At 46.0% G+C, this 26,460-nt stretch overlaps 1 protein-coding gene across 2 annotated transcripts in view; it reads left to right on the forward strand.

Annotated features, from left to right (window-relative positions):
- LOC141121671 (uncharacterized) overlaps window positions 1-10,672 on the forward strand; it is a 197,849-nt gene extending 187,177 nt beyond the window's left edge. Inside the window, exons 1-8 of one of the 2 annotated variants that reach the window (XM_073611361.1) lie at window positions 2,182-2,282; window positions 6,803-6,857; window positions 6,944-7,067; window positions 7,184-7,272; window positions 7,353-7,559; window positions 7,639-7,836; window positions 7,942-8,083; window positions 9,332-10,667. In XM_073611361.1, coding sequence (XP_073467462.1) covers window positions 6,983-7,067; window positions 7,184-7,272; window positions 7,353-7,559; window positions 7,639-7,836; window positions 7,942-8,083; window positions 9,332-10,260 — 1,650 coding nt within the window. In that variant the 5' untranslated portion in view covers window positions 2,182-2,282; window positions 6,803-6,857; window positions 6,944-6,982 and the 3' untranslated portion in view covers window positions 10,261-10,667. Of the gene's footprint in view, window positions 1-2,181; window positions 2,283-6,802; window positions 6,858-6,943; window positions 7,068-7,183; window positions 7,273-7,352; window positions 7,560-7,638; window positions 7,837-7,941; window positions 8,084-9,331 lie in introns of those variants that run through there. The other variant, XM_073611362.1, reaches the window with a different exon arrangement.
- The last annotated feature ends 15,788 nt before the right edge of the window (window positions 10,673-26,460 follow it).

Genomic DNA, 26,460 nt, shown 5'->3' on the forward strand with positions numbered 1-26,460 from the left:
GATTGGTTTGCGCAAAAGTTATAGTGTCTACCAGTGTTAAGTTTGGCAGCAAATTTCAATTTCGTTTTAGTCTTAGGACTAAAATGGCATTTTAGTTTTAGTCCCATTTAAGTCTTCTGCAGTTGTTTTAGTCGTATTTATAGTCGACTAAATCTCCAGTACATTTTAGTCATCTAAAATCAAATGAGTGTAGCTAAATTGTAATGCATTAGTTAACATTTCTCTACAATTTCCAAACTCATTATATACTGCTGGAGTGAAAAATCTAATATGTTATTTATTATGGTATTGAGGTATGAACATGCACTACAGACCAGTGTTAATTTTGAAGTCAAATGTCAATTTAGTTTCAGTCTTATGCCCTGTACACACGGTCGGACTTTGTTCGGACATTCCGACAACAAAATCCTAGGATTTTTTCCGACGGATGTTGGCTCAAACTTGTCTTGCATACACACGGTCACACAAAGTTGTCGGAAAATCCGATCATTCTGAACGCGGTGACGTAAAACACGTACGTCAGGACTATAAACGGGGCAGTAGCCAATAGCTTTCATCTCTTTATTTATTCTGAGCATGCGTGGCACTTTGTCCGTCGGATTTGTGTACACACGATCGGAAATTCCGACAACTGATTTTGTTGTCGGAAAATTTTATAGCCTGCTCTCCAACTTTGTGTGTCGGAAAATCCGATGGAAAATGTGTGATGGAGCCTACACACGGTCGGAATGTCCGACAACACGCTCCGATCAGACATTTTCCATCGGAAAATCTGACCGTGTGTACGGGGCATTAGTCTTTTGGCTAAAATAGCATTTTAGTTTTAGTCGTTATTTTAGTCATCTAAATTGTTTTAGTTTTAGTCGACTAAAATAGTATTCATTAAGTCGACTAAAATGTTTTAGTCATTTTAGTCGACGAAATTGACACTGGTGTCTACAAAATAGGAGATAGATTTATGGCATTTTTATTATTATTATTTTTTTTTTTTACTAGTAATGGTGGCAATCAGCGATTTTTAGCGTTACTGCGACATTGCAGCAGACAGATCGGACACTTTTGACACTTTTTTGGGAACCAGTGACATTATTACATCAGTGCTAAAAATATCCGCTGATTACTGTATAAATGACACTGGCAGGGAAGGGGTTAACATCAGGGGCGATCAAAGGGTTAAATGTGCTTCCTGTTTGTGTTTTCTAACTTTTTTGGGGGACGGTGTGACTGGAGAAACACACAGACCCATATTCTTGCTTAGCAGGAAGACAGATCTCAATGCCATCCCCTGACAGAACCGAGATCTGCCTTGTTTACATAGGCAGATCCCCAATCTGCCTCGAACGATCGTGGAAGGCTGCCGGACATCCTGTCCGCTGATTGGCTCCCCCCGCTGACCAACCAGCGCGCTTGCACCCACACAGGCTAGTGCGTGAAACAACGTACCTGTACGTCGTTTTGCACAGCCGAGCCACCTTGCCGCAGCACAACTGCGGGCCGGTGGTCGGCAAGTAGTTAAATAAGCCTCATCATTGGTGTCAGTGAGATAAAATAAGCCCCATCATTGGTGTCAGTGAGATAAAATAAATCCCATTGTTGTAGTCAGTGAGAATAAAGTGTAACCCCAGCCCAACATTGGTGGTCAGTGGTGGTACTTACCTGATCACACACTCTCACTGCCTCTCTGCTGATGTCGGAGTTCTACCATCACTGTCAGAAAGGAGATCACGGCTCCCCACAGTCGGCTATAATTGCAGTGCCTGGTGGTGGGACCCAGATTGTTCCAGCCGTCATCAGCTCACTGACATTCTGCACTCTGAGTCCTGGAACCTGTGAGATGAGGACATGATATCACTGTACCCACAATCCCGGGACTGTCCTCTCATCCAGGAACACTTGGCAACAATACCAGAGCTGTATTCACACTACGAGGCCTTTCCCCTCCCTTCTAGATTGTACGCTCTAACGAGCAGGGCCCCCTGATTCTTCCTGTATTGATTTGTATTGTAACTGTACTGTCTGCCCTCATGTTGTAAAGCACTTCGTAAACTGTTAACGCTATATAAATACTGTATAATAATAATTTCTCAGGGCTGCAGTTCCTCTGAGCTCCACAAGGTGGGGATCTCACCCCTACCCAGACTGGACATCTCCATGGAATACAGACAGGAAGTGATGTCAGCTACAGACAGGAAGTGATTTCAGGTATAAAGAGGAAGTTCCGGGTGAGAGGTGAGTTGGGAGTTAGTATCAAGAAGACGTTGTTGGAAGAGGCAGCAGAGGAGGTAATAAGATCTTATTTTCTATTTACACCCAGTAACCCCCCCCGTCATGTCCGTCCTCTTCCTCCATAGTCACTGTGATGTCTTTTATCTCCAGCAGATTATTATTATTATTATTATTATTCAGGATTTATATAGCGCCAACAGTTTACGCAGCGCTTTACAATATAAAAGGGAGACAATACAGTTATAATACAATACAATACAATAGGATTAAGAGGGCCCTGCTCAGAAGAGCTTACAATCTAACAGGGTGGGGCAGGTGGTACAAAAGGTTGTAACTGTGGGGAATGAGCTGATGGAAGTGGTAGGAGATTAGTTGGAGACGTGATAGGCTTTCCTGAAGAGATGAGTTTTCAGGGATTGCCTGAAGGTAGCAAGAGTAGGGGATAGCCGGATAGATGGAGGTAGCGAGTTCCAGAGGATGGGAGAGGCTCTGGAGAAATCCTGGAGACGAGCATGGGAGGAGGAGATGAGAGAGCTTGAAAGCAGGAGGTCTTGAGAAGAGCGGAGAGGTCGATTTGGGTGATATTTGGAGACAAGATTAGTCATGTAGCTCGGGGCAGAGTTGTGAATGGCTTTGTATGTTGTGGTTAGAATTTTGAATTTAATTTGCTGGGTGATTGGGAGCCAGTGTAGGGATTGGAGGAGAGGGTTGGCAGACACTGAGAGGTTGGTAAGGTGTATAAGTCTGGCAGCAGCATTCATGATAGACTGAAGAGGGGATAGCCTATGGAGCGGTAGGCCAATGAGAAGGGAGTTGCAATAGTCAAGGCGAGAGATAACAAGGGAGTGAATGAGGAGCTTGGTGGTTTCATTTGTTAAAAAAAAAAGGGCGAATTTTAGAGATGTTACGGAGGTGAAGCAGATGATGATACACACACATATATAGTGTGGAAATGTGGAATAACCCCTTCAGGGTCAGAACATTTCCCCACTTACAGGGTCGGAACATTCTCCTCATTGTGGAGATGTGTCACCTTTCCCACAAATCACCTTCTTACCTCATCAGTCTATACCAGTGGTTCTCAACCTTACTAGCGCCGTGACCCCTTGATAAAATTTCCCAAGTTGTGGGGACCCCTAACAGTAAAATTATTTTCGTAGCGTGGGTTGTCAGCACCTAAGGCAAGACAAGCAATTGTCGCCGGTAACCCAAGGACATTTAGCACTCCCTGAGTCCCTAACACTCGTACAGTATTAAAACCCCTTATGGTACATTTTAGGATGTACCACTCTCTCTTTGTTCTCCTTTCTTTCCCTTTTTATCTCTCTCTACCCTAATTTTTTGTTTTTTTTTCCCCATTCCTCTCTCTAGTTGTCTTTCTTGTTCTTTCTCTTATTCTTTCTCTCCCTTTTTTCTTTGTTCCTCCCCCTCTTTTCCTCTCCCTTCCATGTATTCTCAATTTTTATTCCTTCTCTTACTCCTTGGTGGGGGGGAGGGGGGGGGGTGGGATCAGTGGCAGTGCTGGGGGGGAGTTTTGATCAGCCAACTTAGGTGCTCTTGATGAAGGTCATCTGCTGATCTGGGAACTGTAGTGGGGACTTTTAATGGCAGCTATAATCACAGGTAGTGTTATTCACTGTGTCTCCGGCTTCACTATGTCTCTGACTTTGTGGTGTCTCGTAGCAGTGACACCTATGCTGAAATCAGGAGATAGGGTCTCCTCCAGCCCCTCCCACTTCACATTCCTCACCAGTCAGCTGACCTCTAGTCTCTGCCCCCCAGCCATGCTGTGGGCGGCCGCGGGCTCCAGGAACAGCCCAGCTGGGTGGCCACAGGCTTCAGGAGCAGCCCTGCTGGGCGACTGCAAAAAGGCTGGAGAACGGTGCGGGCTTCAGGAACAGCCCAGGATTCGGTGACCTCTGGCAAATCGTCATTCGACCCCTGAGGGGGTCCCGACCCCCAGGTTGAGAACCACTGGTCTATACTAACAGATTATATGACTTTTATCAGTGGCGGGGATGGGGGGATTATTTAGGGGGATTGGAATTTGTATGTCTTTGTTTTATAAGATTCGAATTGGAAGGAAGAGGGGAAATTTTTAATTTGTAGTAAATGTCCTGAAAACAAATGTCTCCATAATGATCCCAGTCTCAGATATTCATCCTAAAATGTGATCAGTAAAGTCTCCGGAGTACACGGAGATCACAGGAATATGATGTGTCCTGGCAAAGCCCAAAGACAACGTTCATCTTTCACCACACCCCCCAACGTTTTAAGATGCGAACGAGGGACACTATTAGAAAAAGTATGTAGTCATGGGAGACCTCACGGCCACGCCTCCTTAAAGGAGACTATTTAAAAAAAAAAAGGGAAGTTAAATCCACAAGTGATGATTTTTTTTTTTTTTTTTTTAACCACCATTATTGTTTTAGGCTCCATTCACACACTTATGCTACTTAAAAATCAAGCAATTCCCATTGCAACTTTACCATGCAACTTTGGATAAGTGTGACTTTCTTACAACTTTGTCTTTGACCAATGGGATAGTTTTGTTTGTGCTCCACAAAGTCGCTAGACATGCGCAAAACGAAAAAATTTGTTTAGCTTTGTTTTGGTTTCTTTATTTTGTAACGAAATTCAAATTCTGTGTGAAGAATAGCTGGTTGTTAAGGAGCGGCCTGGGAAGCCATCCACCACGTCCTTATCAACTGATGACTCATCAGCTGTCAGCGGGTTTGCCCGCTGACAGCTGAATGTAAAAAAAAAGAATGCCACAATGAAAATAAATGGAAAATAAAATGGTGTGGGGTTCCCCCAATGCGTACGAGGCCCTTCGGTCTGGTATGGATTATAAGGGGAACCCCACACCAAAATCTATACCAGACCCTTATCTGAGCATGCAATCCAGCAGTGAGCGCCCCCTCCTGAACCATACTAGGCCACATGCCTTTAACATGGAGAGGAGGTGCTGTGGGGCAGGGTGGGCTTATCTGAAACTGAAAGCCTTCTTTAACAAGGGGGCCCCCAGATCCTGCCCCCCCCCCATATAAAAGAGGATGGGGTACTCATTCACCAAAAAAGTAAATAAAAACACAACACAAGTTTTCGAAAATTCCTTTATTAATAATTTTTTTTAAAAGTCCCCCTGGTGTACATCTATCATCACCACCACTGACTTGAGCGGCCCCAACGGACGTGATAATTAATGATGGATCTACAGCAGGGGGGGTTAAAATTTTTCTTTTTAAGAAAAAGGAATTATTAAAAACCGCGTACTGTCATTTTTTACACTACACTTTTTTTGTGAATGAGTAGGGGTACCATGTACCCCATACTTATTCACATGGGGGGAGGTGGGATCTGGATGCCCTCTTCCAGATTTCTGATAAACCCCTGGCCTGCAGATCCCAACAACCATGCCCAGGGTTGTGGGGAAGAGGTCCTTGCCCCCATCAACATGGGGATAAGGTGCTTTTAGGGGGCAGAGCCCCCATGCCCCAAAGCACCTCCACCCATGTTGAGGACGTGGCCTGCCAGGCTGCATACTTAGATAAGGGCCTGGTACGGATGGGGGGACCCCACACCATTTTAATTTTTTTCATGAATTTTTCATTGCCGGCAAATACATTTTTAGCTGTAAGTAGGGAAGCCCGCTGACAGCTGATGAGTCATCGGTTGTGAAGGACATGGCGGCCGGCTTCTTGGCTCGCTCCTTAACAACCAGATATTTTTCACACAGAATTGGAATTGTTCTGAAAATTTGGAATTCGTTTGAAAATAAGGAAACCAAACAAAACTTAATTTGTTTCATTGCCTGCATTATTTTCACAATTCACACACAAGTCACACAAAAGTTGCATGTATATCATGCAGGTGCATGTGTCTTTTGAGGGTTTATGTTGAAGTATATGGCCCTCAAGACCCATGAAAGTGGGACCAAAGTAGTGCAGGAACTACTTTAAAGTCGCTTTGACAGATATGAACATTACTTATTAGAAAACATGAGGTACAAGTTTGGGTTCCAAAGTCACATGAAAAGTTGCACAAGTGTGAGTGGGACCTTTTTATACTAGCTTTTAAAATGTACAAATCCAGCAATTTATTAATTGGATGAAAGGTTCAGCACTGGGAAACACCTTTTTGAAAGATAAATAGAGCATTTTATATACAACTATATAGACCAGACCAAAATGAGGGACAGATGAGGAGGAAAGAGGGAATTTGTTCCAAATCAGGGACAGTCCCTCATCCTATGACATCATACTGACCTCACGGCTCCTTCTCCAATGTCCCTCCAACCAGAGTCAGAGAATCCTATGAAATCACACTGACCTCACAGCTCCTTTTCCCTCCATGCCTGTAAAAAGTTTTCAACCTACAGGGGCGGGTTGTTAGGGTAAACAATACCCCAGCCTGAAGTTGGGAGGTCACATGACATCGCTCTTATCTCTATTAATAAAACACAGACCTGACCAGAGAGGTGAGGAGTATTATATAGAATTTTGAAGATTTATGAAATTTGTGAAGTCTAGAGATTATATGACCATCACATTGCCTCCACCTCCCTCCCTTATAGAATAGAGAAATAAAAAGAAGATTCTAGAAGTCACCAGAGAGATGATGGAGGAGAGGTGAGCGGTGCTGGGAATTCTGGAATGTTATCCAGTAACAGACAAGGGATGTGTCTGGATGGTGACTGTATCATTGTGTGTGTCAGGTTCCTATAAGGTGTCAGGATGTCACTGTCTATTTCTCCATGGAGGAGTGGGAGTATTTAGAAGGACACAAGGATCTCTACAAGGACTTCACGATGGACAATCAGCCGCCCCTCACATCACCGGGTAAGAGGAGACTTTATTGTAAAGGAGAGATCAGTACGGAGGGTCCACCTAGATCCCCCATCATCTGATAAACACATAGAAACAATGTATTCAGTCAGTGTGTGTGTTTCCTACAGATGGATCCAGTAATGGGAACCCACCAGAGAGATGTCCTCATCCTCTGTATTCCACACAGGAAGGTCACACCATCCCTCACCATCATCAGGTAGATGAGGAACAATCACTGATAGTTATGATTTATACACAATTATGTTTGATACAATCATTGATTAATCATATATTCAGAGTGGAAACCTCAGAAATTATAATATTGATGTTAAAGAAGAGTATAAAGAGGAGGATGAGGAGTATGGAGTGATGAAGGAGTTTTCAGAAGGGCACAATGATAAGATGGAACCACCTAATACAAGGAACCCTCCAGAGAGATGTCCCCGTCCTCTGTATTCCCGGGATTCCACACAGAAAGATTACACCATCCCTCACCATCATCAGGTAGATGATTGACAATTATTGGTAGTTCTGATTTATACACAGCATGTTTGTTACAATGAATGTTTTATTATGTATTCAGAGTGGAAACCTCGGGGATGATAATATTGATGTTAAAGAAGAGTATAAAGAGGAGGATGAGGAGTATGTTGTAATGAAGAAGTTTTCAGAAGGACACAATGATATGATGGAGCCACCTAATACCAGGAACCCACCAGAGAGATGTCGTCATCCTCTGGATTCCATGCAAGAAGGTCACGCTATCCCTCACCGTTACAAGGTTGGAAGATTGAAGCATCTAGATCATGGATTTGTAGAGATGTGTGGATTTTTTATGTGAGTTTATATTTTACAGATCATATTCTCTCTCATTTTCTTGATTTAGAGTGGAGATCTAATAGACATAAAATTTGAGGTTAAAGCAGAAGAAGAAGAGAGGTATGTGAGGGATGATCAGCGGTCTATGGAGGAGGATGGAATAACGGGGACATTTATAGAGGCGGACACTCCTACAGAGATCAGCACAGGTGGGTCATTAACACTAAATACATTCCTCCACCCATACTGCTCACTGATTGGTCCAGACTAGGGCGGGGACTGAGTGATATCAGCCTGTAATCACCTGGTCACTTTCCTGAGCTGTGTTCCCCATCCTGTATTCCTGTATTTCTCGGATAATCTTCCTTCTCTGTGCTGGAGACACAATTTATGTATCTAGACTGGATTTATGGAGATTCTGGGGTTCAGCTGGCAGCAAAATGTTCATTTTCAACATAGGTATTACTAGACCTAGGCACCTGAGGTATGTGCTTTGGGTCTCCTTACCCATGGCAGGGTCTAGCAAGATCTCTGACTGTACAATTCTCCCAGGGTTACTTGTTCTGTTGTCTGATGGCTGTGGTGGGTGGAGGGATATGTCTGTATAGTCTCAAACCCAATTTACTGAGTGCAGTCTCAGGAGATGGGAGGCAGCGGTGTGGGACCTCTGCAATTTGTCTCATGTAAAAATTAATCTACCACTGATTACTGAATACCAATATTATGAATCCTGACCATTACACTGTATAATTAATGTGTATTAGTCCTGTCTGTTGTATCTTATACAGTACAATATGTTGTACATTACATGGTCCTGACTTCTTCTCTCTATCCTCTACCCACTGCTATATATAAACATAATATGTGTTCTCTTTTCTTACACCCATTTCCTACCAGCTGGACATTTTATATCTGATGATTTGATTGGAGCACAGACTTTTACATGTTGATAATAATGTGATAACATCCTCAAACTTTGGAACCTTAAATAGAAAGTGACTAAATAAGGAAGTGCAGTACTACTTGTGTTGGGAAGATGACAATAAGTAATAGAGGGGGTGGGGACACTCATTCTATAATACCCTCATCACGGTCACTCCTATAAAAGACAGTTCCCTCACTCTCTGACCTCTGGTGGGGCTGAGCCCCACTGTTATTCATGACTAAATATGGAAGTGCAATACTTCCTATGAAGGGGTGGGGACACTCATCCTATAATCCCCTAATCACTGTCACGCCTAAAAAAGACAGTTCGCATGGTCTCCTCAACCTCTGACTAAGGCCCATGGATAAAGAAATGAATTGGTAGGAGATCAGAAGACCCATTAACTAACTAGTTACTTTGAGGGAGGAATTGTAAGATCCTCAGAGACAAAGCTGCCTGATGTGGGTGGAGTCCTGGTTTAGGGGAACCAATCTGCTCATGTCTAGTAATAATCTTTTTATCTCTATTTTAGTAGATGGACGGGAGATGAGGAAAACCTCAGAGGATTGTCTCACTTTGTCTCCAGACTGTAAAGTAGAAGATGAGGACATCACACAGTATAGTCCAGGAGAAAACCCGACTACCTCAAATGTCCATCCGGCACCACACAGTGTAGATGGACCATCGTATTCCTCTTATCCTGAGGAACCTCAGACTGTGAGGGACGGTGCCGTCCTTCCAACAGATAAGAGGTTTTCCTGTAGTGAGTGCGAGAAGTGTTTCCGTTCTAAATTCAATCTTAACGTTCATAAACGATCTCACACAGGTGAGAAGCCATATTGCTGTCCTGAGTGTGGGAAATGTTTTGTACAAAAATCACATCTTGTCACACATCAAAGGCTTCACACAGAGGAAAAACTGTATTCCTGTTCTGAATGTGGGAAATGTTTTTCGGACAAGTCCTTTTATCACACACATCAAAGACTGCACAAAGGTGAGAAGCCGTATTCCTGTCCTGAGTGCGGGAAATGTTTTGTAGTAAAAGCACAACTTGTCATACATCAGAGGTCTCACACAGGGGAAAAGCCCTATTCCTGTCCTGAGTGTGGGAAATGTTTTTCAGACAAGTCTAACCTTTACAGACATCAGAGACATCACATGGGTAAAAAGCCGTATTCCTGCTCTGAGTGCGGGAAATGTTTTGTACAAAAATCAAACCTTGTTACACATCAAAGGTCTCATACAGGGGAGAAGCCATATTCCTGTCTTGAGTGTGGGAAATGCTTTTCACGAAAGTCCCATCTTTACACACATCAGAGATCTCACACGGGGGAGAAGCCACTTTCTTGTCCTGTGTGCGGGAAATGTTTTTCAGATAAGTCCAGTCTTTACAGACATCAGAGATTGCACACAGGGAGTAGCCACGTTCCTGTCCTGAATGAGGGAATTGCTCCTCACTGAAGTCCTGTCTTCCTGTACATCAGGGATCCCACACAACCCTTGAGGTGTATTAGTGCCTTGAGTGTGGGAAATGTCTTCTATATGAATGTTGCTGGACATCACAGCTCTGATGTGGGGAAGAAGCACACCCTGATATACACCTCAGATATACTCCATGGCTGATCTTCAGTTCATAAAGAGATCAGAGATCACCAAAGACATGGATGAAGTGTTGTACTGTGTTGGCCATTGATATCAGTAGAAAAATAAAAATGGAGTCATTACCTTTCATTGGCTGAGTACATTTTGTGGTATAAGCTTTCACAAACACTTAGAGGTCTATTTTTTTACAATTTATTGGATAAAGGTGACATTTTTTTTCCAGCCATGACAAATATTGGTTGTATTTTATTTCATACAATGATGATGATAACAGTATCACAGGAATTGGCTCCGTTTAGTGGCTGAAGACATTATTTTTCATTTTAAATCATTAAAAACTATTCGTCCAGCTCAGCAAATAGCCTAATAGCTTTTTGTTTTACCCCCATTCACAGAATGTACACGACCTATCACTGTGTGAATTGTTATGCAAATCAGCTGATCTTAGTGGTCAGTACCCAGTCGCTGTGAGCACCCGGGGTATCATGTGATTGCTATGACTGATCATATTATGAAAGAAAACTGTCAGTGGCTTTCATTCATGAACAGCTTGCTTACTGTTCTGATGGTCCCACAGCTATCACATGGTAGCTGGCACTCTGTACCATGTGATTAGCTGCAGCCAATCATAGCATCCCAACAGTAAGCAAGCTGTCATAAATGGAAAGCCATTATAACATTGATCAGCAACAACAGTGTAGAAAAAAAAATCCCATATCACCTCCTCGGGGTAGTATAGTGTCACTATGGTGACCGTGAACTACTCTGATGGCAGGATGTAAAAAAAAAATTAAAAAAAATATATATGTTTTTTAAATCGAATCCAAAAATTATTATTATTAATTTTTTTAATGTACTGTCACCAATGTCCCTGATCACCGCCACATCAGTCAAATGATGACACTGTACTGCACTGGTGACACCCTGATCATCCCACACCAGTCATATGATGGTGACACCCTGATCACCCCACACCAGTCATATGATGACGCTGTACTATACTGGTGACAGCCTGATCACCCCACACCAGTCATATGATGGCACTGTACTATACTGGTGACAGCCAGGGTGCTTTTGGCCAATTATGGCTCAGGGGGTTAAGTCCACGCCCCATGCTATATAAGGCCACCTGCACGTCGGCCCTGTGTAGTGTGTTGCTGGCGTTGACCGAGAGAGTGTAATTTCATTTAGATTGAGCGGGCAGGCGATTTAGTTAGCTGCAGTGTATTTATTATATATATACATCCAGGCTTGTGTGTGTGTGTGTGTATATGTATATATATATATATATATATATATATATATATATATATATATATATATATATATATATATATATTCTATCCACTGTATCCTCTTTCTAATATACTTCAGGCAGGCGATTCAGTTAGTTGCAGTGTATTTAATAAATATATATATATACAGTCAGTCTCGTGTGTGTATATATGTATGTATGTATATATATATATATCCACTGTGTTCAGTTTGGCTATATCTCACTGCAGTCCATTCCTGGTATACTCTTTCTACTATACTTAAGGCAGGCAGGTGATTCAGTTAGCTGCAGTGTATTTAAAATATATATACACAGTCAGTCTTGTGTATATATATCCACTGTATCCAGTTTAGCTAGATCTGACTGCAGTCCGTTCCTGGCGTGCTGTTACTAATATACTTTCAGGCAGGCAGGTGATTCAGTAAGCTGCAGTGCATAACATATATATATACAGTCCCCTACATATATATCCACTGCATTCTAGTCTAGCCAAGCCTATATCTGACTGCAGGCCATTGCTGGTGTACGTTTTCAAATATACTTTCAGGCAGGCAGGTGATTCAGTGATCTGCAGTGCATAAAATATATATACAGTCTCCTACATATATATCCACTGCATTCTAGTCTAGCCAAGCCTATAGCAGGCCGTTGCTGGTGTACGTTTTCAAATATACCTTCAGGCAGGCAGGCAGGTGATTCAGTGATCTGCAGTGCATAAAATATATATAAAGTCTCCTGCATATATATCCACTGCATTCTAGTCTAGCCAAGCCTATATCTGACTACAGTCTCTTACACAGCCCTCAAATTTTCCACTCAACTACTCGCATTTTGCGAATGGAAAATGAGCGCTGGCGAGGAGCTGGGCTGCCTGGGAGTGGGGGGGGCGAGCGGGAGCCGATCTCCCAGGGGAAGAGTGCATGGAGAGCCGCGTTAGAGGAGAGCTGCGGGATCACCGAGCGGTAAAACACGCTGTAACAGCTTACATTGAAATTGTCTCCACTCTGCTCACTCTCACACAGCCCCACCTCCTCCTAACCCGTGCCTTTAATAGACAGAACGCGGGTCCAATGCTGGGATGAATTCTGTCTATTACAGGCTCGGGGTTAGGAGGAGGCGGGGCTGTGTGAGAGTGAGCAGAGCGGAGACAGTTTCAATGTGAGCTGTTACAGCATGTTTTACTGCTCGCGGCTCTCCTCTAATGCCGCGTACACACGGTCGAACTTTTCGGCTACAAAAGTCCGACGGACCAAGTCCGGCGGACAATCCGATCGTGTGTGGGCTTCCCCGGACTTTTAGCGGATTTTTCCAGCCGCAAATCTGACGGACTTTAGATTTGGAACATGCTTCAAATCTTTACGTCGTAACTCCGCCGGACCCAGAAATCCGCTCGTCTGTATGCTAGTCCGACGGACAAAAACTGACGCTAGCGCAGCTATTGGCTACTGGCTATCAACTTCCTTATTTTAGTCCGATGTACGTCATCACGTACGAATCCGTCAGACTTTGGTGTGATCGTGTGTAGGCAAGTCCGGTCATTAGAAAGTCTGTTGAAAGTCCACCAAAAGTCAGTCGAAAGTCTGCCGGACGGGTTGTCGGACTTTTGTAGCTGAAAAGTCCGACCGTGTGTATGCGGCATAACTCCAGTCACGATCCGGCCACCCCTCTCACTTCCTCTGCCCTGGCAAGGCTGCAATGGGGGCACTGTAAGGCTGCAATGGGGGCACTGTAAGGCTGCAATGGGGCCAATGTAAGGCTGCAATGTGGGGCACGGTGAGGCTGCAATGTGGGGCATGGACAGGCTGCAATGTTGGGCATGGTCAGGCTGCAATGGGGCCTGCAATGAGGGCAAATTGAGGCTGCAATGTGGGGCACAGTGAGGCTACAATGTGGGGCATGGTGAGGCTGCAATGTGGGGCATGGTGAGCCAATAATATAATAATAATTTTGCATAAAACATTCAAGTGTCATTTCATGAGATAATTTATGGTGGCGTGATTAGGGGCAGGTAAGGGTTGGGTGGGGCAACTGGTGGCGAGTAACCCTTGAGAACTGGCTAGTAGCTCAGGACAGGAAATTTTTAGCCCTGTCCTACATATATATATATATCCACTGCATTCTAGTCTAGCCAAGCCTATATATGACTGCAGGCCATTGCTGGTGTACGTTTTCAAATATGCTTTCAGGTAGGCAGGCAGGTGATTCAGTGATCTGCAGTGCATAAAATATATATACAGCATCCTACATATATATCCACTGCATTCTAGTCTAGCCAAGCCTATATCTGACTGCAGGCCATTCCTGGTGTACTTTTTCTAGTAAACTTCAGGCGGTGTTTTGCTAATAAAATTTTACAGCATGTCTGGAAGGCCACCAAGGAGAGGCAGACGCTCACAGGCTCTGTGTCTACAGCCAACAGTGCTGGTCGTGCATCCTCAGCACGTGGCCGTGGGGCACGCTTGTCCTTTTTTATGGCAGCTACCCGTGTTGATCCACAACATGCAGAAGAGTTGGTAGAGTGGATAACTAAGCCGTCCTCATCCTCCTCATCCTGTCACCCAGGCTCAGAGTAGTTTGCCTGCCAATGCAGCTGCCAAAGCGGCCTATTCCATCGGCTCAATGTCATCAGTCACTCCTTCCCTAGCCCCACCATCATGCACGGAGGAGTCCCCCGAACTGTTCGACCACAGTGTTGGGTACATGCTGCAGGAGGATGCGCAGCGTTTTGAAGGCTCCGATGATGGTACCCAGGTTGAGGAACGCAGTAACGTGAGCCCAGAGAGAGGGGGTGCCCAAGACGGACAAGAAACTGGCAGTCATGTTCTCCCAGCTGCAGCATACTGCCAGGTTTGCTCCAGTGACGAGGAGGGAGGGGATGATGAAGTCACTGACTCTACGTGGGTGCCTGATAGAAGAGAGGAGGAGGAGGCACATCTCCAATGAGGCAGGACGCCCTCCAGAGGCCAGCTTAAGGGCAGCCACCGACTGCATCACACCGCAGAGCTCCGCATGTGCAGGGTGCTGCTGACTCCCTGCGTATTTTGAAAAGTTCTTTGGTGTGGGCCTTTTTTTGATACGTGTGCAGCAGATCGCACCGTTGCTGTTTGCAACATATGTCTGAAGCGTATCAAGCGTGGCCAAAACAGCAGCCGCTTGGGCACCACATGCTTGACCAGACATATGTCGACCTCCCATGCAGTCCGTTGGCAACAGTACTTAATAGACCCACACCAAAGAACAAGGCGGACCTCTCCTTGCTCCTCATCAGCTGAGATCTCCAACCCAACTATACCTTCAGTCCTCTCAGAAACCTGCACTGAGAGGAGTGAAGGTGTAGAATTAGGTGTGCCAAGTACTTGTGGGCAATCTGCTATCGCTACACCAACATCCGATTGTAGCAGGCAAATTTCCCTACCCCAGTTGCTAAACCGTAGAAAGAAATTCAGTCCCAGCCATCCACATGCTCAGCGGCTGAATGCTAGCTTGGCTAAATTGCTAGCACTCCAACTGCTGCCTTTCAGCTGGTAGACTTTGCCCCCTTTCGTGAATTTGTGGAATGTGCGGTACCTCAGTGACAGGTTCCCAAATGCCATTTTTTTTCAGGCTCTCTACTGGCATGTGGAAGGCAATGTCTTGGCCTTGTTAGACAGGGCGGTCAGCGGTTAGGTGCATATTACCACTGACTCATGGTCCAGCAGGCATGGACAGGGACGTTACCTTTCATTCATGGCGCACTGGGTAACTCTGCTGGCCGCCTGGAAAGGATGCAGGACAGGGTGCAGTATTGTTGGAGCTTGTTCCGCCACCACGCCTCCAAAATGCTAGTAGTGGTGATTTTGCCACACCTCTTCTCCACCCCTCCTCTTTTTCTTCCTCTCTGGCCTCTTCCTCTGCAGATTTGTCCTCGGAACCAGCGGTGCTCCATAGGCGTTCAAGGGGCTACACAAGCACTCAGGCAAAAAGATGCCATGCGGTGCTTGAGTTGGTCTGCTTAGGGGGCAGGAGCCACACTGGGGCAGAGATTCTGTCAGCTCTGCAGAGGCAGACTCAGAGGTGGTTGATGCCACACCAGCTTCAGGCAGGAATGGTGGTTTGCGAACAATGGCACCAACCTCCTCTCCACCCTGCGACAGGGACACTTTACCCATGTTCCCTGTTTGGCTCATGTCCTTAATTTGGTGGTGCAGTGGTTCTTGTGCACGTACCCGGGCTTACAGGATCTCCTGAGCCAGGCCAGGAAAGTCTGTGTGCATTTCCGCCGGTCATATAATGCCAGTGCTCGGCTGGCTCACCTTCAAAAGGAATGCAACCTGCCCAAGAACTGCCTCATTTGTGACATGCCCACCAGATGGAACTCAATATTGGCAATGCTGCAGCAGCTGCACACGCAGCAAAGGGCCATCAATGAGTACTTGTGTGAGTATGGCACCAGGACAGGGTCAGGGGAGCTTGGCTTTTTTTCACCACGCCAGTGGCTACTGATCAAGAATGCATGCACTGTCCTGTCACCATTTGAGGAGGCCATGAGGATGGTAAGCAGTGACAGTGCATGCATCAGTAAAACTGTCCCTCTTGTCTTCCTGTTGGAGCACACACTTCATGGAATAATGGACAAGGCACTTGAGGCAGAACAGAGGGAGGAAGAGGAGGACTTCCTTACCTCTCAAGGCCCCCTTTATCCAGACAGTATTCCTGTGGGCTTGCTAATAACACAGGAAGAGGAGGAGGATGAGGATTGTGTCAGTATGGAGGTGGAGCCTAGCACTCAGCATCAGCAGCAGTCTTCAAGGGATTGTTCTCAGTCTCCACAAACCCATGGACTTGTACATGGCTGGGAGGAGGTGGCTGTGGATCATGTCATCCTTAGTCACCCAGAGGACTCCAGATCGAAAGCCTCAGCAAACCTTCGCTGCATGGCCTCCCTGACCCTGCAAAGCCTGTGAAAGCAACCTCGGATTCGTGGTATCAAGGAGAGGGATCATTACTGGCTGGCAACCCTTCTTGATCCATGTTACAAGGGTAAGGTTGCAGAACTTATCCAGCCTTCGCAGAGGGAGCAGAGGATGAAACATCTTCAGGAGGCCTTGCAGAAAGGTTTGTGCAATGCGTTTCCAGAGTCTGGGAGGTGACAATTTTCTGGTCCTCCTGGACAACATGTTGCTGAGGCTTCGGTCAGTCACAGAAGGAGCGGTGGAGAAGGTGGCCGTCTGACCGATGCGTTCAGACAATTCTTTAGTCTGCAGCCCCAAGGTCTGATCGGTTCCAGCGACCATCGCCAGCGTCTGATTTACATGGTGCAGGAATACATAGAGGCAAGATCAGGCTTGGAGACCTTTCCAACCGAAAATCCACTGGGTTACTGGGTGTTGAGGATGGATCACTGGCGAGAGCTTGCACAATATGCAATTGAGCTACTGGCCTGTCCTGCATCCAGCGTTCTTTCTGAATGCACATTCAGTGCTGCTGGAGGCTTTGTAACCGATCACAGAGTGCGCCTGTCAACAGACTCAGTTGATCGGCTCACCTTAATAAAAATGAATCAGTCTTGGATCACCAGCTACCAAGCACCTGATGCTGATGTAACCGATTCATTTTTCTATGAATCTGAGATCCCTTGAAGACTGCCTATGCTGAGTGACTATCCTGTTATGCTGAGTGACTATCCTATTCCTCCTCAATGTTCATGTTGATAGCTTCTAAGAACATTTTTGTTTCAGGGCACCACCATCAGTGCCTAAGGCCCAATTTTTCTGCCCCTGTTTAACAGGGGCATGTAATTACAATTTTTGCTGTAATATTTCACAGTAGGGCTTGTTTCTGTGATCAACTAGAGTATCTGTGAGGGGTTGCAGTGTTGTGGCACCACTGCCTAAGGCCCAATTTTTCTGCCCCTGTTTAACAGGGGCATGTAATTACAATTTTTGCTGTAATATTTCACAGTAGGGCTTGTTTCTGCAATCAACTAGAGTATCTGTGAGGGGTTGCAGTGTTGTGGAACCACCACCACTGCCTAAGGCCCAATTTTTCTGCCCCTATTTAACAGGGGCATGTAATTACAATATTTGCGCTAATATTTCACAGCAGGGCTTGTTCCTGCGCTCTACAACAGAATCTGTGAGGGGTTACAGTGTTGTAGCACCACCACCACTGCCTAAGACCCAATTTTTCTGCCCCTGTTTAACAGGGACTAGTAGTTACAATTTTTGATCTAATATTTCACAGCAGGGCCTGTTCCTGCACCCACCAAGAGTAACTGTGAGGGCTTACAGTGTTCTGGTACCACCAACACCTAAGGCCCAATTTTCTGCAGAGTATATAGGGCAGGCTGTATAGTATATACAGACGGTCCCCTACTTTCAAACATCCGACTTACAAACGACTCCTACTTACAAATGGAGGGAGACAACAGGAAGTGAGAGGAAATCTACCCCTAGGAAGGGAAATTCTCTCCTATAAGAGTTAATATGGGAAAAAGGTGTCTCCACAGATGCTTTATCACCAATCCTTGTTTCCCTAATAACCCCAAATTTTCAAAATCCAATTGTCATTGGGACAGAAAGTGAGGTGAAATCTTCTGAACAGGGGCACAGACAGCAAAACAAATGTTACAGGGGTGATAGCCCTTCCCTATGTTATTCAAACAGCTAAAAAATAGATTTTTTTGGCTGGAGCTACAATTACAAAATGTACCTGTTCCAAATTACAAACAGATTATACTTAAGAAGAAACCTACAGTCCCTGTCTTGTTTGGACCGCCTGTATACTGCTGTTCAGAGTATATAGGGCCTGGGGGCCCCATGCCTTTTCTTTTTTTTAAATTTGGGTGCAGGGTTCCCCTTAATATCCATTCAAGACCTAAAGGGCCTGGTAATGGGCTGGGGGGGGGGGTACCCATGCCGTTTTTCTCAATAATATTCATCCATATGGCCGGGACCCGACACTACATTACAGCCGAAAGCAGTTTTAAATGACTTTTATTCCTTTAGAAATGTCATTTTGTGCAGGGACTGTTCTAAACTCGGGAAACACGAGCCACTTTACAGGCATACTATAGTCACCCCCCAGGTACGATATTTAAAGGAATATTTCACTTTTATTTTTTCACTTTAAGCATTATTAAAATCACTGCTCCTGAAAAAATGGCCATTTTTAAAACTTTTTTTGCATTGATACATGACCCGGGTCCCCAAACACTTTTTAGGACAATAACTTGCATATTAGCCTTTAAAATTCGCACTTTTGATTTTTCACGTTCGGGTCCCCTAGACTTTAACACTGCTCGAATGTTCGCGCAAACTTTCGGTCCGTTCGCATGTTCTGCCGTGAACCGAACCGGGGGGTGTCCGGCTCATCCCTACTGGGGATCCTGTCCTGAGATGGGTATAGTGGGAATTTCTGGGGATCCTGACCTGAGATGGTACAGTGGGGATTTCTGGGGATCCTGACCTGAGATGGGTACAGTGAGGATTTCTGGGGATCCTGTCCTGAGATCGGTGCAGTGGGAATTTCTGTGGATCCTGTCCTGAGATGGGTACAGTGGGAATTTCTGTGGATCCTGTCCTGAGATGGGTACAGTGGGAATTTCTGTGGATCCTGTCCTGAGATGGGTACAGTGGGGATTTCTGGGGATCCTGTCCTGAGATGGGTACAGTGGGAATTACTGGAGATCCTGACCTGAGATGGGTACAGTGAGGAATCCTGTCCTGAGATGGGTACAGTGGGAATTACTGGGGATCCTGTCCTGAGATGGGTATAGTGGGAATTTCTGGGGATCCTGTCCTGAGATGGGTACAGTGGGGATTTCTGGGGATCCTGACCTGCGATGGGTACAGTGGGGATTTCTGGGGATCCTGTCCTGAGATGTGTGCAGTGGGAATTTCTGGGGATCCTGTCCTGAGATGGGTACAGTGTTGATTTCTGTGGATCCTGTCCTGAGATGGGTACAGTGGGGATTTCTGGGGATCCTGTCCTGATATGGGTACAGTGGGAATTACTGGGGATCCTGACCTGAGATGGGTACAGTGAGAAATTCTGGGAATCCTGACCTGAGATGGGTACAGTGGGGATTCCTGGGGATCCTGTGCTAGAGTGAAGAACAGGTGAACAGCTCCTGTGGTTTGCAGAGTGCAGATGACAACACAGGAAGAAGTTGGCTGGGGAGCCGAGTGATGGGAGAGCATCAGGGTGTCTCCTAAGCAATGCTCACCCACCAGAACTGAGCCTCCTCTCTGCATCAATCAGCTCCTCAGGCTCTCTTCTTCCAGTTCCTGCAGCTCTCCATACAGACATCTGTCAGATTGCTTCTCTAAGCCGGTCAGTTTCCTCAGTGAGGAGGTATGTGGACAGTGGAGGCATCGAGGGCAGTTTAGGGACAACCAAAGGGCAGGATGTGGCTCTGGGACTGCAATTTTGCAGGCCAGCATACAGAGTGCAGTGGTCAGAAGTATATATTACACAGCTCAGTTATTATGTACCTGGTAAAGATGTTGTGGAGGCCTCTCTTGCACCTCCTACCCAACACTCCTGAAGGTGTTAGTGGGTATGTAACAATATCACGAAAGCTGTAGCTAGTGGCCATGTTGTTTGGGAACCTTAGGGCAGCCATGACAGCTTGGCTAACAGTATTATTACAGAAAAAGCTGAACACACTCCCTCCTCGCTTGTGTCTAGGAATTCATAGTTTTAGATTTCAAAGGAACTGTTATCTCAACAGAGAAAGCAGAACCAGGCTAAGTCTGTAAAAAACAGCTAATGTTGGCCTGGCTGGATGTCCAGGCCTGTCGTAAAACTGTCACCCTCTCATTTCAGAAAACCAACAGACACTGGTCGTTAGGGATGAGCCGAACACCCCCCTGTTCGGTTCGCACCAGAACATGCGAACAGGAAAAAAGTTCGTTCGAACACGCGAACACCGTTAAAGTCTATGGGACACGAACATGAATAATCAAAAGTGCTAATTTTAAAGGCTAATATGCAAGTTTTTGTCATAAAAAGTGTTTGGGGACCCGGGTCCTGCCCCAGGGGACATGGATCAATGCAAAAAAAAGTTTTAAAAACGGCCGTTTTTTCAGGAGCAGTGATTTTAATAATGCTTAAAGTCAACAATAAAAGTGTAATATCCCTTTAAATTTCGTACCTGGGGGGTGTCTATAGTATGCCTGTAAAGGGGCGCATGTTTCCTGTGTTTAGAACAGTCTGACAGCAAAATGACATTTTGAAGGAAAAAACTCATTTAAAACTACCCGCGGCTATTGCATTGCCGACAATACACATAGAAGTTCATTGATAAAAACGGCATGGGAATTCCCCAAAGGGGAACCCCGAACCAAAATTTAAAAAAAAAAATGACGTGGGAGTCCCCCTAAATTCCATACCAGGCCCTTCAGGTCTGGTATGGATATTAAGGGGAACCCCGGCCAAAATTAAAAAAAAAAAATGACGTGGGGTTCCCCCTAAATTCCATATCAGACCCTTCAGGTCTGGTATGGATTTTAAGGGGAACCCCGCGCCAAAAAGAAAAAAAAAAAACGGCGTGGGGTCCCCCCAAAAATCCATACCAGACCCTTATCCGAGCACGCAACCTGGCAGGCCGCAGAAAAAGAGGGGGGGACGAGAGTGCGGCCCCCCTCCCTCCTGAACCGTACCAGGCCACATGCCCTCAACATTGGGAGGGTGCTTTGGGGTAGCCCCCCAAAACACCTTGTCCCCATGTTGATGAGGACAAGGGCCTCATCCCCACAACCCTGGCCGGTGGTTGTGGGGGTCTGCGGGCGGGGGGCTTATCGGAATCTGGAAGCCCCCTTTAACAAGGTGACCCCCAGATCCCGGCCCCCCCCCTGTGTGAAATGGTAAGGGGGTACTATGTACCCCTACCATTTCACGAAAAAAGTGTCAAAAATGTTAAAAATGACAAGAGACAGTTTTTGACAATTCCTTTATTTAAATGCTTCTTCTTTCTTCTATCTTCCTTCATCTTCTGGTTCTTCTGGCTCTTCTGGTTCTTCCTCCGGCGTTCTCGTCCAGCATCTCCTCCGCGGCGTCTTCTATCTTCTTCTCCTCGGGCCGCTCCGCACCCATGGCATGGGGGGGAGGCTCCCGCTCTTCTCTTCTTCTTTTCTTCTCTTCTTCTCTTCTTCATTTTCTTCTCCGGGCCGCTCCGCAATCCATGCTGGCATGGAGGGAGGCTCCCGCTGTGTGACGGCGCTCCTCGTCTGACAGTTCTTAAATAACGGGGGGGCGGGGCCACCCGGTGACCCCGCCCCCCTCTGACGCACGGGACATGACGGGACTTCCCTGTGGCATTCCCCGTGACGTCACAGGGAAGTCCCGCAAGTCACCGTGCGTCAGAGGGGGGCGGGGTCACTGGGTGGCCCCGCCCCCCCGTTATTTAAGAACTGTCAGACGAGGAGCGCCGTCACACAGCAGGAGCCTCCCTCCATGCCAGCATGGATTGCGGAGCGGCCCGGAGAAGAAAATGAAGAAGAGAAGAAGAGAAGAAAAGAAGAAGAGAAGAGCGGGAGCCTCCCCCCAATGCCATGGGTGCGGAGCGGCCCGAGGAGAAGAAGATAGAAGACGCCGCGGAGGAGATGCTGGACGAGAACGCCGGAGGAAGAACCAGAAGAGCCAGAAGAACCAGAAGAACCAGAAGATGAAGGAAGATAGAAGAAAGAAGAAGCATTTAAATAAAGGAATTGTCAAAAACTGTCTCTTGTCATTTTTAACATTTTTGACAGTTTTTTAGTGAAATGGTAGGGGTAAGAACCCCCTTACCATTTCACACAGGGGGGGGGGCCGGGATCTGGGGGTCCCCTTGTTAAAGGGGGCTTCCAGATTCCGATAAGCCCCCCGCCCGCAGACCCCCACAACCACCGGCCAGGGTTGTGGGGATGAGGCCCTTGTCCTCATCAACATGGGGACAAGGTGTTTTGGGGGGCTACCCCAAAGCACCCTCCCAATGTTGAGGGCATGTGGCCTGGTACGGTTCAGGAGGGAGGGGGGCCGCACTCTCGTCCCCCCCTCTTTTCCTGCGGCCTGCCAGGTTGCGTGCTCGGATAAGGGTCTGGTATGGATTTTTGGGGGGACCCCACGCCGTTTTTTTTTTTTTTGGCGCGGGGTTCCCCTTAAAATCCATACCAGACCTGAAGGGTCTGGTATGGAATTTAGGGGGAACCCCACATCATTTTTTTTTTTAAATTTTGGCCGGGGTTCCCCTTAATATCCATATCAGACCTGAAGGGCCTGGTATGGAATTTAGGGGGACTCCCACATCATTTTTTTTTTTTTAATTTTGGTTCAGGGTTCCCCTTTGGGGAATTCCCATGCCGTTTTTATCAATGAACTTCTATGTGTATTGTCGGCAATGCAATAGCCGCTGGTAGTTTTAAATGAGTTTTTTCCTTCAAAATGTCATTTTGCTGTCAGACTATTCTAAACACAGGAAACATGCGCCCCTTTACAGACATACTATAGACACCCCCCAGGTACGAAATTTAAAGGGATATTACACTTTTATTGATTGACTTTAAGCATTATTAAAATCACTGCTCCTGAAAAAACGGCCGTTTTTAAAACTTTTTTTTGCATTGATCCATGTCCCCTGGGGCAGGACCCAGGTCCCCAAACACTTTTTATGACAATAACTTGCATATTAGCCTTTAAAATTAGCACTTTTGATTTCTCCCATAGACTTTTAAAGGGTGTTCTGCGGCATTCGAATTTGCCGCGAACACCCCAAATTGTTCGCTGTTCGGCGAACTTGCGAACAGCCAATGTTCGAGTCGAACATGAGTTCGACTCGAACTCGAAGCTCATCCCTACTGGTCGTAAATACTTTAGTGCACATCAAGGTTAAACAGTGGAATAAGTACGAAATTTCAGCATGTTTCATAACTTCCAAAGTAATAATAGCACAGCCATAATATGGATATATTTAGTTTCCTCAGATAATTTGTAACATTTCAAGTCCAGACACCCCTATGTCAGGTCATATGGGAAACCACTGGTACCCCTTATTCCTCCTAGGCAAACTAGACATTGGAGACGGGGCATGTTTATATCTGTTTTGAAGCAAATGTCACGCTGAACAATAATATGGATATTTGCAGTCTGTAAACACTATAGATGCAGAGATATGAATATGCATCACAAAGTGTACCTGGGACATGGTAATGAGTGTAGACACCTCCCAGCAACCAATCCCTAAACAAGATGACCAGACGATTGGTCACTGGTCGCTGTCAACGCCCCTTTGATCTGACAGAAAAGGGAGCTGCCAAGACAATGGTCAGTTCTCCTTTTACCATCCAAGCAGGAACATCTGCCAAGTTTGAGAACCGATTACCCAGCTCGTCGATTGAACTCTGATCAACCCTCGGACATTAATTGCAATTGTAGTCAGAGTCTTCACCTGGAAATGCGATAGTTCTAACTACCAAGACCTGAGGTGTGCCTTGGCATGGCTGGTCAGTATGCCTAAAAGAGGGCATACCCTGAATAAATATGTATGAAATGTAAATGAAATGATGAAAATATGGGGGAGCGGGTGGGTGGGAATCCGGAAAGGATCCGACGAAGGATCTGATGGAGGAGGAGGAATATATAGCCCTAAGACTCCTCCTAAAAATGCAGGCTAGCCTGCGGCCAGCCTTCTAGCTTGTAGTCAGAGTCTTCACCTGGAAATGCGATAGTTCTAACTACCAAGACCTGAGGTGTGCCTTAGCCTGGCTGGTCAGTATGCCTAAAAGAGGGCAAAAAGAGACACAAAGTAGGTGTGATGTGAAAGCTTCAATGAAGGGCCAGTAACAGCCAACCGTCGCGAAAACCTGGAAGACTACAAAGGGGGTTTACGTATGTAGCTGTTAAAACGGAGGATCTTCAGCGCTCCATGTACCTGATGATGAAGAAGGGACCCACTGTTCGGGACCTACGAAAGTTACCTCCGATCCAGACAAATAACCAGAAAAGGGGTTTGGATTCAAACCTGGTTTGGCAAGTAACCTGGACATGAAAACGAACTGTTGTAGTGAGAGAATGCAAAGGGAAAGGGAGAAAGAGCAGAGGAGGACAAATACTTAATCAGACACCGTAACTGTGGAACCGTAATGAACCATGAACCTCTGACCCATCCATCTATACTAATGATAGGGAAGTTGTAAGCGTAGTAAGAGAACTGCCTGTAGCACTAACTGGGAACTGATCCAAGGGTAGGCGACAGGAAGTCTCAAACCATATAACCTGGTCGGTAACTGGTGGCCATGCCAAAGAGAACATCCTTGACTTCCCTGAATACCCTTGATGGTTTAGAGAGGGTAAGCTGCAAAAAATGGACAGACTGACAGGAGTTGTAGGGGCCTGAAATGCTGGTCACCTGAAGGATACTAGATAGCGTTGGCAGATGAGACCAAATTGCTGAGGCAATATGCAGCGAAAGCCGGAGACATGAACCTATGAAACCTTCCCACCCTTGGTAGAAGCCCTCGGAATACTCTGGATAAAGAACCATTGGACAGATCGTACACCTGTGACCAAGCTTGCCCCCAGTTCTACATGCTACTGAAAACATCACCTGCAGGCATACTAAGAAGAGCGGGAGCCGCAGCTGACACCTCTGCGCAAGCCGAGCAGGCTATGATCCCCTCCAACCTGTCTAACAATTGTAGCATGGACGTAAGATCGCATTAAGTATCGCATGAACTGGATTGAAGAATCATGCATAGCAACAAGTGCTGCGCTGGTGGATGGAAGAGGTTGGGACGGAGTTCGGAATAACCACCTAAAATACTGCCCCCCAGCAGAGGCCGGGAAAGGGGTACACCAGCGATAAATCTCAGCTGTGAGTTTGGTATGGTCCCCCCCCCTTAATGCTGGGGTGCTACCATGCACTGAAACCCCAATGTGGTGGTGGAGTGATGAATGTGAATTGGGCACTTCCGAAACGCCCAACATGCCCTGATCTAGGGAAACACAAACTAGAGAAATGAGAACAGACAACCAACCCACGAAAACAACACCACCCCTATGTACCTAACAAATATGAGGATGTAGGTGCAGAAATGACAAGACCAACAGCGCTTGAATGCAAACCTAATGATGACATACCCCTAGTGTATGTAGTGAGCGAGCCCAAGCAACCTGCAGCGCCAAGACAGGTAATTAAAAATGAACACTCAGGGCTGATGTACCCACAGACCGTGGAGGGTATGACGTATGTTATACGGGCGGGAAGATTGTGGGACGACAATCAATTAAATACGAAACCTCAGCCCGTATGGGTCCGTAGACGTGACAGACCCTGGATGTGAGCCCTAGCTAACAAATGCTACCAATGAAATGCTACGACAGAACAGACACAGATAAAACAATCCTACAGGGCTAGTGTACCCACAGACCGTGGTGGGTAGGTGTACAAATGTAATGAAATGAGCGTGCATCGTATTGCGTATGGTATATGGGCGAGAAGATTGAGGGACGATAATCAATTAAAATGAAACCTCAGCCCGTATGGGTTCGTAGGCGTGACAGACCCTGGATGTGAGCCTTGGCTAACAGAAATGCTACGAACGAAATGCTATAAACGAAATACGACAGAAAACAGAGACAGGTAGCAAAACTGAAACCCTAGGGGCTAGTGTACCCACAGACCGTGGTGGGTAGGTGTACAAGTATAATGAAATGAGCGCGCATCGTATGACGTATGTAATACGGGCGAGAAGATTGTGGGGCGACAATCAATTGACAATGAAAACTTCAGCCCGCATGGATCCGTAGACGTGACAGATCCTAGC

This window comes from Aquarana catesbeiana, unplaced genomic scaffold, assembly GCF_042186555.1.
Source record: "Aquarana catesbeiana isolate 2022-GZ unplaced genomic scaffold, ASM4218655v1 unanchor228, whole genome shotgun sequence".
NCBI lineage: Eukaryota > Metazoa > Chordata > Amphibia > Anura > Ranidae > Aquarana > Aquarana catesbeiana.